General features: G+C 53.4%; 1 protein-coding gene across 3 annotated transcripts in view; it reads right to left on the bottom strand.

The window, feature by feature from the left end:
- Nucleotides 1–532: 532 nt before the first annotated feature.
- The window catches only part of raly (RALY heterogeneous nuclear ribonucleoprotein), a 312,260-nt gene continuing 297,648 nt past the window's right edge, over nucleotides 533–15,144 (bottom strand). For 2 of the 3 annotated variants that reach the window (XM_072515290.1, XM_072515288.1), the window contains 2 exons: nucleotides 4,013–4,057; nucleotides 533–1,950 (listed from right to left, as the gene is read on the bottom strand). In XM_072515290.1, the coding sequence (XP_072371391.1) occupies nucleotides 1,919–1,950; nucleotides 4,013–4,057 (77 nt within the window). In that variant the 3' untranslated portion in view covers nucleotides 533–1,918. The remainder of the gene's footprint in view (nucleotides 1,951–4,012; nucleotides 4,058–15,144) is intronic. The other variant, XM_072515289.1, reaches the window with a different exon arrangement.

Raw genomic sequence — 15,144 nt, 5'->3', positions numbered from 1 at the left:
CACAGTGCTCTACAGTTCTGTCTCCTTTAAAACTCACAGCTCAGACTCCTAACATGGTGGCACAGCGGTTAGCACTGCTGCCTCACAGCTCCAGGGTCGTGTTCCGGCCTCGGGTGTCTATCCGTGTGGAGTTTGCACGTCCTCCCCGTGTGCGCGTGGGTTTCCCCCGGGTGCTCCGGTTTCCTCCCACAGTCCAAAGATGTGCAGGTTAGGTGGATTGGCCGTGATAAATTGGCCAATTAGTGTTCAAAAAGATTAGGTGGGGTTACAGGGATGGGGTGAAGGTGTGGGCTTAAGAAGTGTACTCTTTCCAAGGGCCGGTGCAGACGCCTTGAAGAGACGGTGAAATATTTTTGTTTTTGTTCAATGGGCCACAGCAACTTGAGAAAGCCGGGAAGGCTGTAATTAAACCTGTTGTTAAAGTGGATTCTGCCGTGCCCATCAATGGTCAATCAATCCTCCGATTGTTGCCATACCAACCACGGTTTAATATCTGCCATCCTTTTAACACCGAAGAATAATTCAAAGAAAAGAAAATGCTGCCAGGTTTTTAGAAAAAAATGAAGGTACAATTCACATATCACAGTCGATTGACGCTAATCCTATTCAGAACAATGGCAGGAATTGAAAGGTCAGAGTAGAGGGAAAGACAGAGACACAGATCAGCTAATCAGGTCTGAAGAGGGCGATGGCCCTTGCAGTTTTGTGATGTATATGGAGCGCAAGGTTTCATTTTCAACTCCCGACTGTGTCGACTAGCTGAAGCCTTCGTGTTTCTTTGCAGAAAGGAAATATCAGACTGCGACCTATTGCTGCAGCCGTATCTCCAGTTTTGCTCTGATCATCTGGAGAGTTAGGGTTGCCAACCCTCCAGGGCTGCCCTGGAGTCTCCAGGAACTGAGGAGCAATCTCCAGGACTCAGTGGTGAAGCAACGTCCCAGGGAGGAAAGTTTTCCTTTTCATTGGCGTTTGATCACTCCCGTTTATTCATTGCAAACGGATTTGGGGCGGGGAGGCAAGCGGACCGTTTGAATTCTCCCATTGGATGATTTTTAAGAGTCTGTTTGTTTTCCAATTGGCCAGAAGGTGGGACATCGTGAAGATGGACATGGTGGGTGACCAATGGCGCAAGTCTGATGATCGGCAAGTTGGAAGTAAATCTCCAGAAATTCAGCCAACCAGAGTTGGCAACCCTATGGGGAAGGGTGTGTGTTGGTAGATTCCGAGTGTCAGATCATACACCTTTCCTGCTGGGATATGATTCCTGGGAGTGGGAGTTGATGGGAGGGGAGAGGGGAAAGGGGGGGGGGGGGGGGGGCAATGTAGCAATTCTTGATTCATTTAAACTAGAAATAAATAAAACAAGGAGAAGGTCTCAATGTTGCCGAGGGCGTGACGGTGGCCTCTGTTCAAGTTCCCCGAACCCTCACCTGGCAGCGAGTGTTTGGGGCAGGACAGGGTTGAGTTCTTGAATGGCAATGACAACATTAATTCATAGATAAGGTGGTTGGCACGGTGTGTCCCAGGAGAGAAGGGAACAAACTTGTTTTTTTTTTACAAAATATGCGACATAGATATGTAATATTCTCAAGTGTGATGAAGGTCGACAACAATATTCGTACATATCAGTAAGATGGGAGCAATGAATTATCGATCTGTTACTTGACACAAATCCCAGAGCGTCCTGCTGCAGCAATAGGCCAACCGTCTTGCTCACAGCGTGTGGTGTTCTTTGTAGCAACGCCCACGGCACACTAGCAGGGTTCTGCAGTGATGCAAGATCAGATGCCTAAATGTTTAACAGATATCCCCTCTTCCTCTGGGGTAGTTGAGCTGAAGGTAGCAATGGCTCCCAGTTGTTTCTCTTTTTAAGTTATGTGCACAGCTCTTCAGTTGACTTCTTGTGGTCTCCCATTACTCACAGCCTGCTGGGAACCACCAGTTTGCAGCCTGTAAAATAAAAGGAGAAATGACAAGGTGATATGTCTAATCTGCCAACTGCTCGCTAACACACTGGGATGGTTGGAAACTTTGGGAGTGCCATTAAATATATTAAGCGAAGCAGCATCATCAACAATATATTCTCAGAATTCTTGATCAAATTATAGTTCAGGGATGGACCACACTGCTTTTTCCGAGGTTCAACCTGTTTTTCTTGCAATCTAATGCAATTAATATTCCAGATTTGATACTTTCAGTGTGCATCTCATTAATATCACCTCTCAGATTCCTCTTTTCCATGCTGAATTTCCCCCCGCTCTTGCATGGTAGCACAGTGGTTAGCACAGCTGCTTCACAGCATCAGGGACACGGGTTTGATTCCCGGCTTGGGTCACTGTCTGTGCGGAGTCTGCACGTTCTCCCCGTGTCTGCGTGGGTTTGCTCCGGGTGCTTCCGTTTCCTCCCACAAGTCCCGAAAGATGTGCTTGTTAGGTGAATTGGACATTCTGAATTCTCCCTCTGCGTACCCGAACAGGCGCCGGAGTGTGGCGACTAGGGGCTTTTCACAGTAGCTTCATTGCAGTGTTAATGCAAACCTAATTGTGACACTAATAACGATTATTATTATTATTAAACCATAGCCCTGATGGTGGCTGGGGGATGGGTATATGGATGGTGCAAAGGGACAGCTCCCAGGGCACTAGTCACACTGCTGTACACTGTCCCCAGCACTTGACTATCTCCCTGGTGCTCCAATGCAATGCTCAAGATGCAGACTGACCCTGGAAATGTACAACTGAGTCACAAACTTGCCTCCCTTGTTCTCTGCTGTGTTGACAATGGATCAGCTTTGCAGATTTATGCTCCGTGTTGGATGTGTCATAATATACACCATGGTGCACAGACAGACAGTGAGTGACACAAAGGATGACCAATGAACATACAGAACAGAACACAGCAGCCAATCACCAGACAGGACACGACCACTATAAAGCCAGTGGGCACTAGTTTTCCCGCTCTCTTGGGATGCAGCCTCTGAGACAGTCAGAGCCTGTGAGCAGCAACTAGAACATACACCATGTGGCAGTAAGATAGTCTGGTCAGGTTAGCCTCAGGTCTCCAGTCAACTCAGCATAGTGTCAACCCACAGTTAAAGTATGTGTGATAGTTAAGAGTTTAATAAAATAGAGTTGCATTTTCTCAAGTGTTAGAAGCCTGTCTCTCTCTCTGCTGCAGTAAACGCAGTCCTCGCAAACCCGGCATTCCCAACACATCAGGATGGAATTTTGAATGTATTAATTGCCGAGACCTCTTTCAGTTTCATCTTCAGTTATTTCAATACAATGCTGGAACTCTGCAGGCCTCCATTGCCTCTTCCCTTGTCCTGTGCTCCACATTTGGCTACATTGAGCTTGATTGGCCTTTATCTGGACCATCTACCCAAGGATTTAGCACAGTACAGTGACAGACTATTCTTTATTATTTAAGGACAACCAACTTGTCCTTAAATAATTAGGTGGATTGGCCATGATACAATTGCCCTTAGTGTCCAAAATTGCCCTTAGTGTTGGGTGGGTTATGGGGATAGGGTGGAGGTGTTGACTTTGGGTAGGGTGCTCTTTCCAAGAGCCGGTGCAGACTCGATGGGCCGAATGGCCTCCTTCTGCACTGTAAATTCTATGATAAACTTCTCCCAACAGCAGCCTCACCCAGCAGTGGGTTAATTTTGCTACGGTTCATGGAGACTGTTTGAATAGACTTCTTGCTGTCACATAGACTGTTTGTTCTAAACTCTGCATCACTCCATCACTATCTCGGTGGTGTCAGTATTCATTCTGCAGTTTTGTTTGTAAAGGTCTATCGGGACAGGAATGGGGGGGGGGGCGGGGGGGGGGGGGGGGGGGATTGGCAGGGGGATGGGTATATGGGTGGTGCAAAGGGACAGCTCCCAGGACACAACCTTAAATTGCTAGTTCCTGACTCAAAGCAAACGCACAGGTGACTAAATGAGGATGATTATAAAACAATCGTCACAGCAAACAGCAAAAAGAAGAGAAATCAAATGGAATACCTTCTATTCTAATGTTCCCTCTGTTGCTACTCTGTGATTGGTTTCCTGTGAACGGAGAAGGGAAATATATTATTGTTAATGATTTGAATGTTGCTATGGCAATGTGTCATCTCAGTTCTTTAAATTCTTCAGTGTTTCAACAGTAACAACTTACATTTATACAATATTTCTCATTGGACAAAATACGGGCCATTGAACCACACTTGGTGATATTACGACGATGGTCCGTAATTTTGTCTGGTGTAGGTTTTAAGAAGCATCTTAAATGGGGAGAGGGATTTGGTGGGGCGAGAAGTTTAGGGAGAGGATTCCAGAGCTAAATGCCGAGGGAGCTGAACACCCGGCTGTGGGGTGAATAAAGGTGGGAAACCCAAGAGGCTATAGCCAAGACAACAACCCGTTCTCAGAGGGTTGCAGGAGCTTACAGAGATATCGAGGGATGAGGCCATGGAGAAATTTGAAAAACAAGCATGAAAATGTAATATTTGAGGATCTCCATGACAGGAGCCAGTGAGAACCAAAACGTCAGGTGCGTGGGAATTGCTGTGAATTAGGCTGGATTTGAGTTGTAGCTGAGCTGAGATATGAGGGGGTAGAATATGATGGGCTTGTCAGGAGGGGAGCAGCAGATGGTGTGAGGTCGCGACAGAAAAGGGGAGGTGTTACGGAGTTGGCAGTCTTGGCGATGGAGAGTGTCTGTCTGAAGCTCATGGCCGGGTGAGGTGTAGAGCTTGCAACAGTCTGCTTTAAGCGGAGACAGTGACCAGTGATCACAGAGCTGTGAAAGACTGAATTTGGATTTATAGCCTGCTGAATGAAGTAGACTATTCTAATTAACAATTCAAATTTAAAACTTGTGATGAATGTAAGGCAGCGTTCTGACATTTTCTTCAACTAAAATTTTGCAGATGTTATTTCAACTCTTTCCCGTAATCAATTTTGATTTGAATGTTTGATGCTCATCATAGAATTTACAGTGCAGAAGGAGGCCATTCGGCCCATCGAGTCTGCACCTGCTCTTGGAAAGAGCACCCTACCCAAGGTCAACACCTCCACCCTATCCCAGTAACCCCACCCAACACTAAGGGCAATTTTGGACACTAAGGGCAATTTATCATGACTAATCCACCTAACCCGCACATCTTTGGACTGTGGGAGGAAACCGGAGCACCCGGAGGAAACCCACGCACACACGGGGAGGATGTGCAGACTCCGCACAGACAGTGACCCAAGCCGGAATCGAACCTGGGATCCTGGAGCTGTGAAGCAATTGCGCTATCCACAATGCTACCGTTAACCATTTCTTAGTTAGAAATGTCAATTAGTGCCTTCCTCTAAACACATGTTTTATGCTCCATCCCTTGGTTGATAGTTTCATGATAAGGCAAATGGTGCCGATATTCCAAAAGGTCTGGAACGTGCCCTGACCGTCAATATACCGAATCATGTGTCAATATTACTACACAAACAAGCAAGGTGACGGAATCACAGCTGAAAACAGCAAAGGAGGAGATCATTCAACACACTGCCTCTGATGAGTGTTTGAACGAGCTGTTCGATTAGTTCCATTCCCATGAGGTAACTAACGCCAATTCTTCAGTTAGTGATATTGGTTATGGGGTGAACATGAGACAGGTGTAGGGACAGTTCACCGTTCTTCCACCAGAGTCATGGAACTTGTAATGGGACTTAATGTGACACATGGGACGCGATTCAATTGAACAAAAATCTATGGGCGTGATTCTCTGGCCTCGACACTCCGGCTCTCCCTTGACTGAAACAAGGCGGGAGAGGCGGAAAACGAGAACCGCATCACGCGCCAAACAGTTAGTGATATAATCGGCCCACTCCCATAGGGGAAATCGGGATCACGCCGTAGCGTGGCGAGAAACCAATTACCACTAAGCCCCATTTCCGTACAATTAACTGGAGCCACGCTGTTCGGGGTCCATAGGGTTCCGGGGTTCACCTCGGGATGGAGGGGTAGCTGGTTCGAGCCCCGGCTGCCCCTGCATCATCTGGCGGCTCCCCATGGCGTGCACCATAGTGTCCTCATTGATGCTCCTCAGTGACCGGACCATGCTCTGCAGCGCCCTGGCAATGCCCGCCTGTGACTGGGACCATGCTCTGCAGCGCCCTGGCAATGCCCGCCTGTGACTGGAACAAGCTCTGCAGCGCCCTGGCAATGCCCACCTGTGACTGGGACCATGCTCTGCAGCGCCCTGGCAATGCCCACCTGTGACTGGGACAAGCTTCGCAGCGCCCTGGCAATGCCCGCCTGTGACTGGGACAAGCTTCGCAGCGCCCTGGCAATGCCCGCCTGTGACTGGGACAAGCTTCGCAGCGCCCTGGCAATGCCCGCCTGTGACTGGAACAAGCTCCGCAGCGCCTTGGCCATTCCCATCTGAGAGCGGGGCATCTCCCGAAGAAACTCATCAAGGTACTGGGTAACATCCCCCAGCAAGTTGGACATTCTGTCGAGATCCTCAGCCATGGCCGTCACTGACTGCGCGATGCCTTGGACACCTTCACTCATGGTACCAACATCGTGCCCCAGGCTCTCCACTGCGGTCAGCGCCCTGGCAGTGTTGGTGCCATGCATTGCCAGTGACGTGTCCTGATCCCATAGCCTCTGGGATTCCTCCAATCAGCTATCTGGAGTGTCGATGACACCTCCCTCTGAATGTCCCGGCACTCCCTATCGTCTCCATCACTCCGGGTAACCCTGATTCAGAGGCTCAGCATCAGGCTGGGACCCAGTTGGGTCCTGGGATCCAGCAGTACCACTCTGCCCTGTACCTGACCATCTGGGGGTCTCTAATGGCCTGCGAGATCCGCCCCAAGTGCCATTATGACTGGTCCACGTTTGTGGAAACCAGTGCTAAACAGCGCCCTGGCGAGATCTCCCAGGTGTGGACGTTCGGGTTGGGCACCTGGAGAATCTCACCAATGCATATTAACTGAGCCTAAGTCAGGGCGAGATCCAGATCGCGACGTCTCACGAGATTTCGTTAAATGCTGCGCGGCGTTTTGAGCATCGCAAATCTTGGGAGAGGTCTCCGAGTCCAACGCGATGAGGCTACTGATTTCCCTACAGGAAGCTGGGAGTGGGGGCATATCTCATCTTTCTTCTGTAAGACAATTAGGTAATCTTTGAACAGCCTATTCAACTCGATACACACTGAAAATATTAGGAATGCTGGAAATATGAAAAAAAAAATCATAAAATGTTGGAAAGAACCCCCCCCCCCCCCCATGCAATGTTTAATTGTGTTACAGGCGGGGCAGAGATACAAGTTGTGATTGTTGTTGAAAGGAACATCTTCTCCATCCGGGTCAGTAGCTCTGGGACACAATATACTGTGGGACGGGTCCTGGACATTTCTGCTGTAACCTCGCCAGGTTGCCCCAGTTTGGAAGGACTCTGGGCGGACAGTTGTGGGTTTAAGCCTCGCTGCTTTTCATTTTTAATTTCATTCATGGGATGTGAGTATTTATAATCCACCTCCACAATTGAAGAACAAGGCTGTTCCTTTCCAGTGTCCTGTGACCAGTACCTGGCTCACCCAATGTCCCTCAAACAGATTATCCATTTGTTTTTAATCACACGATTGTGGGACACTGCTGTGTGTAAATTAGCTACTGCATTTCCTAAATTACAAACCGATTACACTTTGGATGACTCCGGACGTTAACTCCGTTTATCTCTTACAGACCCTGCCAAACCTGATGAATTTATCCAGGATTTTCTGTCTTTATTTCAGATTTCCAACATCTGCAGTCATTTGCTTTTATATAGAAATCTATATATATGTATATGTATGTATAAAATATATGTATATATAAAATTTGAATATGTTACCACAGGAAGTAGTTAAGGCCAAAACGTGCGGGGCTGAACTCTCTGATAACGGGGCTCTGATTCCTGGAGAAAGTCCAGAGTGATTGTCCGTTTTGAAGGGGGCTAGCAGAGCCCAGGAGTAGTTCACACAGCTCTGGCAGGCGATACGGGGCCCCGTACCTCCGGCTGTGGGTCCGCGCAACATGGTGAACCCACACAGCGAGCCGGCCCCGACAATATGGGCCCCCCCCGCCCCCCCCCTCAGATTGCGCCCTCCCGCCTATCGGTTGCCCCCAATTGAGAGCCTGGCCGTCCTGGAGGCCCCTCACCCCCCCTATTTCTATGTTTCGATATGTGGGTGGGTGGTGGGATTATTGGGTTCGGGGATCAAGATGGATTAGATCAGATGGCGATGGATTCATGCTGTGATTCAAACAATAACACATGTTTAAAATGAATCAAAACCAGATTCTGTGTTCACATCATTACAACACGGAGCTGGAGACTGGATTCACCTCCTAATGAGATTTGTGTGTGCCAGAAAATAGGCGTAAAATTAAACATTAAAAAAACTAGGTTCAGAGTTCAAACAATTCCATGACAGTAATGGTATTCTAACTGACACCTGTAAATGATAGATTGGAATCAGTGAGACAGGGTCAGGAAGAAAATAAGTTGATAGATTCAAGATAAACCAGCTAAACATGAACCGTATCAATCCTGAACGCTGTTATCATAGTCTAATCATAGAATTTACAGTGCAGAAGGAGGCCATTTGGCCCATCGAGTCTGCACCAGCCCTTGGAAAGAGCACCCTACCCAAGCCCACACCTCTACTCCACCGCCGTAACACCAGCTTACCTTTTTGGACACTAAGGGCGATTTAGCATGGCCAATCCACCTAACCTGCACATCTTTGGACTGTGGGAGGAAACCGGAGCTCCCGGAGGAAACCCACGCACACACGGGGAGGACGTGCAGACTCCACACAGACAGTGACCCAAGTGGGAATCGAACCTGGAGCCTGATGTTCTTGTATCTCAGCATGTCTCCAGTTCACTGTTGCTCTGGACCTGACAATGTTATTGGGCACGAGTTTTATTGCCGAGATGTGAATGCAAGGGCCAGGCTGACGCTCCCACTGCAGTACTGAGGAAGTACAGCCCTGTCAGACACTGTCTTTCGATGAGAGATTGAACGTAGCCACCGTTTGCTCTCTCAAGGAGTCGTAAAAGATTGCACGGCACTATTGTGGAGATGGGCAGTGAGTTCTCCCCAGCGCCTGGTCAATCAAACAGACAACCTGACCATTTTCATGTGACTGTCTGCGGGAGCTGGCTGTGCACTAATTCGTTGCTGGGTTTCCTCCACTGAAAAAAAGAGTGCTTTGCATTTCTATAGCACCTGTCACAACGGAGATTATGGGTGGTGGGTTAGACCTGACTTCAGGCAGAGAACTCCTGTAGCAAGACAATGGACAGGGTCAATTTAAACAAGGGGGCAACACAATGGCACAGTGTTTAGCACTGCTGCCTCGCAGCGCCAGGACCCGGGTTCAGTTCCGGTTTTAGATGACTGTGTCCAGGGATGTGTAGGTTAGGTGGGGTTACGGGGGTAGGGTGGGGAAGCAGAGAGGGCAAGTTAATCTTGGTTCGACCACACTTGGACTATTGTCTACATGTCTGGTCTCCATTTTACAAAAGTACTACAGAGGCACAGTAGCAAAGACCATAGCGGTCTCCATAAATATGAGACAGTCACACAGAGCAGGACACATTTGGCACATTGAGTCTGCACCAGCCCTCTGACAGAGCACTCCATCCAAGCTCACTCCCCATCCTATCCCAATAACCCCTCAACCTAACCCGCACATCTTTGCACACGAAGGGGCAATTTAGCGTGGCCAATCCACCTAACCTGCCCATCTTTGGACTGTGGGAGGAAACCGGAGCATCCGGAGGAAACCCACGCACACACGGGGAGAATGTGCAGACTCCGCACAGTCACTCGAGGCCGGAATTGAACCCGGTAACCACTGTGCCACCGCACTGTCCACCGCACTGTCCACCGCACTGTGCCACCGCACTGTCCACCGCACTGTGCCACCGCACTGTCCACCGCACTGTGCCACCGCACTGCCACCGCACTGTCCACCGCACTGTCCAGCGCACTGTGCCACCGCACTGTCCACCGCACTGTGCCACCTCACTGTCCACCGCACTGTCCACCGCACTGTCCACCGCACTGTCCACCGCACTGTGCCACCGCACTGTCCACCGCACTGTCCCACCGCGCTGTCCCACCGCGCTGTCCACCGCGCTGTCCACCGCGCTGTCCACCGCACTGTCTACCGCACTGTCCCACCGCACTGTCCACCGCACTGTGCCACCGCACTGTCCCACCGCACTGTGCCACCGCATTGTGCCACCGCACTGTCCACCGCACTGTTCCACCGCACTGTCCACCGCACTGTGCCACCGCACTGTCCACCGCACTGTCCCACCGCACTGTCCACCGCACTGTGCCAGCGCACTGTGCCACCGCACTGTCCACCGCACTGTCCACCGCACTGTCCACCGCACTGTCCACCGCACTGTCCACCGCACTGTCCACCGCACTGTCCACCGCACTGTGCCACCGCACTGTGCCACCGCACTGTGCCACCGCACTGTCCACCGCACTGTCCACCGCACTGTGCCACCGCAATGTCCACCGCTCTGTCCACCGCACTGTCCACCGCACTGTCCACCGCACTGTCCACCGCAGTGTCCACCGCACTGTCCACCGCACTGTCCACCGCACTGTGCCACCGCACTGTCCACCGCACTGTCCACCGCACTGTCCACCGCACTGTGCCACCGCACTGTGCCACCGCACTGTCCACCGCACTGTCCACCGCACTGTGCCACCGCACTGTGCCACCGCACTGTGCCACCGCACTGTCCACCGCACTGTGCCACCGCACTGTCCACCGCACTGTGCCACCGCACTGTGCCACCGCACTGTCCACCGCACTGTCCACCGCACTGTCCACCGCACTGTCCACCGCACTGTGCCACTGCACTGTTCACCGCACTGTCCACCGCACTGTGCCACCGCACTGTCCCACCGCACTGTGCCACCGCACTGTCCACCGCACTGTGCCACCGCACTGTGCCACGCACTGTCCACCGCACTGTGCCACCGCACTGTCCACCGCACTGTGCCACGCACTGTCCACCGCACTGTCCACCGCACTGTGCCACCGCACTGTCCACCGCACTGTCCACCGCACTGTCCACCGCACTGTGCCACCTCACTGTCCACCGCACTGTCCACCGCACTGTCCACCGCACTGTCCACCGCACTGTGCCACCGCACTGTCCACCGCACTGTCCCACCGCACTGTCCACCGCACTGTGCCACCGCACTGTGCCACGCACTGTCCACCGCACTGTGCCACCGCACTGTCCACCGCACTGTGCCACGCACTGTCCACCGCACTGTCCACCGCACTGTGCCACCGCACTGTCCACCGCACTGTCCACCGCACTGTCCACCGCACTGTGCCACCTCACTGTCCACCGCACTGTCCACCGCACTGTCCACCGCACTGTCCACCGCACTGTGCCACCGCACTGTCCACCGCACTGTCCCACCGCACTGTCCACCGCACTGTCCCACCGCACTGTCCACCGCACTGTGCCACCGCACTGTCCACCGCACTGTCCACCGCACTGTCCACCGCACTGTGCCACCGCACTGTCCACCGCACTGTGCCACCGCACTGTCCACCGCACTGTCCCACCGCGCTGTCCACCGCACTGTCCCACCGCACTGTCCACCGCACTGTCCACCGCACTGTCCACCGCACTGTGCCACCGCACTGTGCCACCGCACTGTCCACCGCACTGTGCCACCGCACTGTCCACCGCACTGTCCCACCGCACTGTCCACCGCACTGTGCCACCGCACTGTCCACCGCACTGTCCACCGCACTGTGCCACGCACTGTCCACCACACTGTGCCACCGCACTGTCCACCGCACTGTCCACCGCACTGTGCCACCGCACTATCCACCGCACTGTGCCACGCACTGTCCACCGCACTGTCCACCGCACTGTGCCACGCACTGTCCACCGCACTGTCCACCGCACTGTGCCACGCACTGTCCACTGCACTGTGCCACCGCACTGTCCACCGCACTGTGCCACCGCACTGTCCACCGCACTGTGCCACGCACTGTCCACCGCACTGTGCCACGCACTGTCCACCGCACTGTCCACCGCACTGTCCACCGCACTGTGCCACCGCACTGTGCCACCGCACTGTCCACCGCACTGTGCCACCGCACTGTCCACCGCACTGTCTACCGCACTGTGCCACCGCACTGTGCCACCGCACTGTGCCACCGCACTGTCCACCGCACTGTCCACCGCACTGTCCACCGCACTGTGCCACCGCACTGTCCACCGCACTGTCCACCGCGCTGTCCACCGCACTGTCCCACCGCACTGTGCCACCGCACTGTCCACCGCACTGTCTACCGCACTGTGCCACCGCACTGTCCACCGCACTGTCCACCGCGCTGTCCACCGCACTGTCCCACCGCACTGTGCCACCGCACTGTGCCACCGCACTGTCCCACCGCACTGTGCCACCGCACTGTCCACCGCACTGTGCCACCGCACTGTCCACCGCACTGACCACCGCACTGTGCCACCGCACTGTGCCACCGCACTGTCCACCGCACTGTCCACCGTAGGAACTGGGCTGAACAGGTTGAAAATTGTGTGTAAACGGCACAGAGTTTAACAGTGAAGCTGTTTCCTTTTCTGCTTTTGGATTTGTGTCCAAAAATTGTGATTGATGCACTGAGTTAAATCTACACAATACCTCTAAGTTGTCTGTTTCTGATTAATATACAGGGAGCACTGTGTTTTGTCCACTTCTCACATTCTCTGTCAGTGCAGTTTGAATACAAGTTGCCTGTTTAAACATTTCCACATCGAACAAAACCCTATCTTGAGCCAAGAATGATAAATGGCTGCGATATATCAGGGAACACAAAATCAAACAAAATAAGTTTCTTATAAACCTCATTCAGTCCCTCTGGAGGGCAGATCTCCCACACACGCAAGCTTGTCTTACATAAGAACATAAGAACTAGGAGCAGGAGTAGGCCATCTGGCCCCTGGAGCCTGCTCCACCATTCAATGAGATCATGGCTGATCTTTTGTGGACTCAGCTCCACCGCACTGTCCACCGCACTGTCCACCGCACTGTCCACCGCACTGTCCACCGCACTGTCCACCGCACTGTCGCACCGCACTGTCCACCGCACTGTGCCACCGCACTGTGCCACCGCACTGTGCCACCGCACTGTGCCACCGCACTGTCCACCGCACTGTCCACCGCACTGTGCCACCGCACTGTCCACCGCACTGTCCACCGCACTGTCCACCGCACTGTGCCACCGCACTGTCCACCGCACTGTCCACCGCACTGTCTACCGCACTGTGCCACGCACTGTCCACCACACTGTGCCACCGCACTGTCCACCGCACTGTCCACCGCACTGTGCCACCGCACTATCCACCGCACTGTGCCACGCACTGTCCACCGCACTGTCCACCGCACTGTGCCACGCACTGTCCACCGCACTGTCCACCGCACTGTGCCACGCACTGTCCACCGCACTGTGCCACCGCACTGTCCACCGCACTGTGCCACCGCACTGTCCACCGCACTGTGCCACGCACTGTCCACCGCACTGTCCACCGCTCTGTCCACCGCACTGTCCACCGCACTGTGCCACCGCACTGTCCACCGCACTGTCTACCGCACTGTGCCACCGCACTGTCCACCGCACTGTGCCACCGCACTGTCCACCGCACTGTCTACCGCACTGTGCCACCGCACTGTCCACCGCACTGTGCCACCGCACTGTCCACCGCACTGTCTACCGCACTGTGCCACCGCACTGTGCCACCGCACTGTGCCACCGCACTGTCCACCGCACTGTGCCACCGCACTGTCCACCGCACTGTCCACCGCACTGTGCCACCTCACTGTCCACCGCGCTGTCCACCACGCTGTCCACCGCACTGTCCCACCGCACTGTGCCACCGCACTGTCCACCGCACTGTCCACCGCACTGTGCCACCGCACTGTCCACCGCACTGTCCACCGCGCTGTCCACCGCACTGTGCCACCGCACTGTCCACCGCACTGTGCCACCGCACTGTGCCACCGCACTGACCACCGCACTGTGCCACCGCACTGTGCCACCGCACTGTCCACCGCACTGTCCACCGTAGGAACTGGGCTGAACAGGTTGAAAATTGTGTGTAAACGGCACAGAGTTTAACAGTGAAGCTGTTTCCTTTTCTGCTTTTGGATTTGTGTCCAAAAATTGTGATTGATGCACTGAGTTAAATCTACACAATACCTCTAAGTTGTCTGTTTCTGATTAATATACAGGGAGCACTGTGTTTTGTCCACTTCTCACATTCTCTATCAGTGCAGTTTGAATACAAGTTGCCTGTTTAAACATTTCCACATCGAACAAAACCCTATTTTGAGCCAAGAATGATAAATGACTGCGATATATCAGGGAACACAAAATCAAACAAAATAAGTTTCTTATAAACCTCATTGAGTCCCTCTGGAGGGCAGATCTCCCACACACGCAAGCTTGTCTTACATAAGAACATAAGAACTAGGAGCAGGAGTAGGCCATCTGGCCCCTGGAGCCTGCTCCACCATTCAATGAGATCATGGCTGATCTTTTGTGGACTCAGCTCCACCGCACTGTCCACCGCACTGTCCACCGCACTGTCCACCGCACTGTGCCACCGCACTGTCCACCGCACTGTCCACCGCACTGTCGCACCGCACTGTCCACCGCACTGTCCACCGCACTGTGCCACCGCACTGTCCCACCGCACTGTGCCACCGCACTGTGCCACCGCACTGTCCACCGCACTGTGCCACCGCACTGTGCCACCGCACTGTGCCACCGCACTGTGCCACCGCACTGTCCACCGCACTGTCCACCGCACTGTCCCACCGCACTGTCCACCGCACTGTCCACCGCACTGTCCCACCGCACTGTCCACCGCACTGTCCACCGCACTGTGCCACCGCACTGTCCCACCGCACTGTCCACCGCACTGTCCACCGCACTGTCCACCGCACTGTCCCACCACACTGTCCACCGCACTGTCCACCGCACTGTCCACCGCACTGTCCACCGCACTGTGCCACTGCACTGTCCACCGCACTGTCCACCACACTGTCCACCGCACTG

The sequence above is a fragment of the Scyliorhinus torazame genome, chromosome 8 (assembly GCF_047496885.1).
Source record: "Scyliorhinus torazame isolate Kashiwa2021f chromosome 8, sScyTor2.1, whole genome shotgun sequence".
Classification (NCBI taxonomy): Eukaryota; Metazoa; Chordata; class Chondrichthyes; order Carcharhiniformes; family Scyliorhinidae; genus Scyliorhinus; species Scyliorhinus torazame.
Note: the sequence above shows the minus strand (reverse complement) of the source record. Positions and strands in the feature narration are given on the sequence as shown.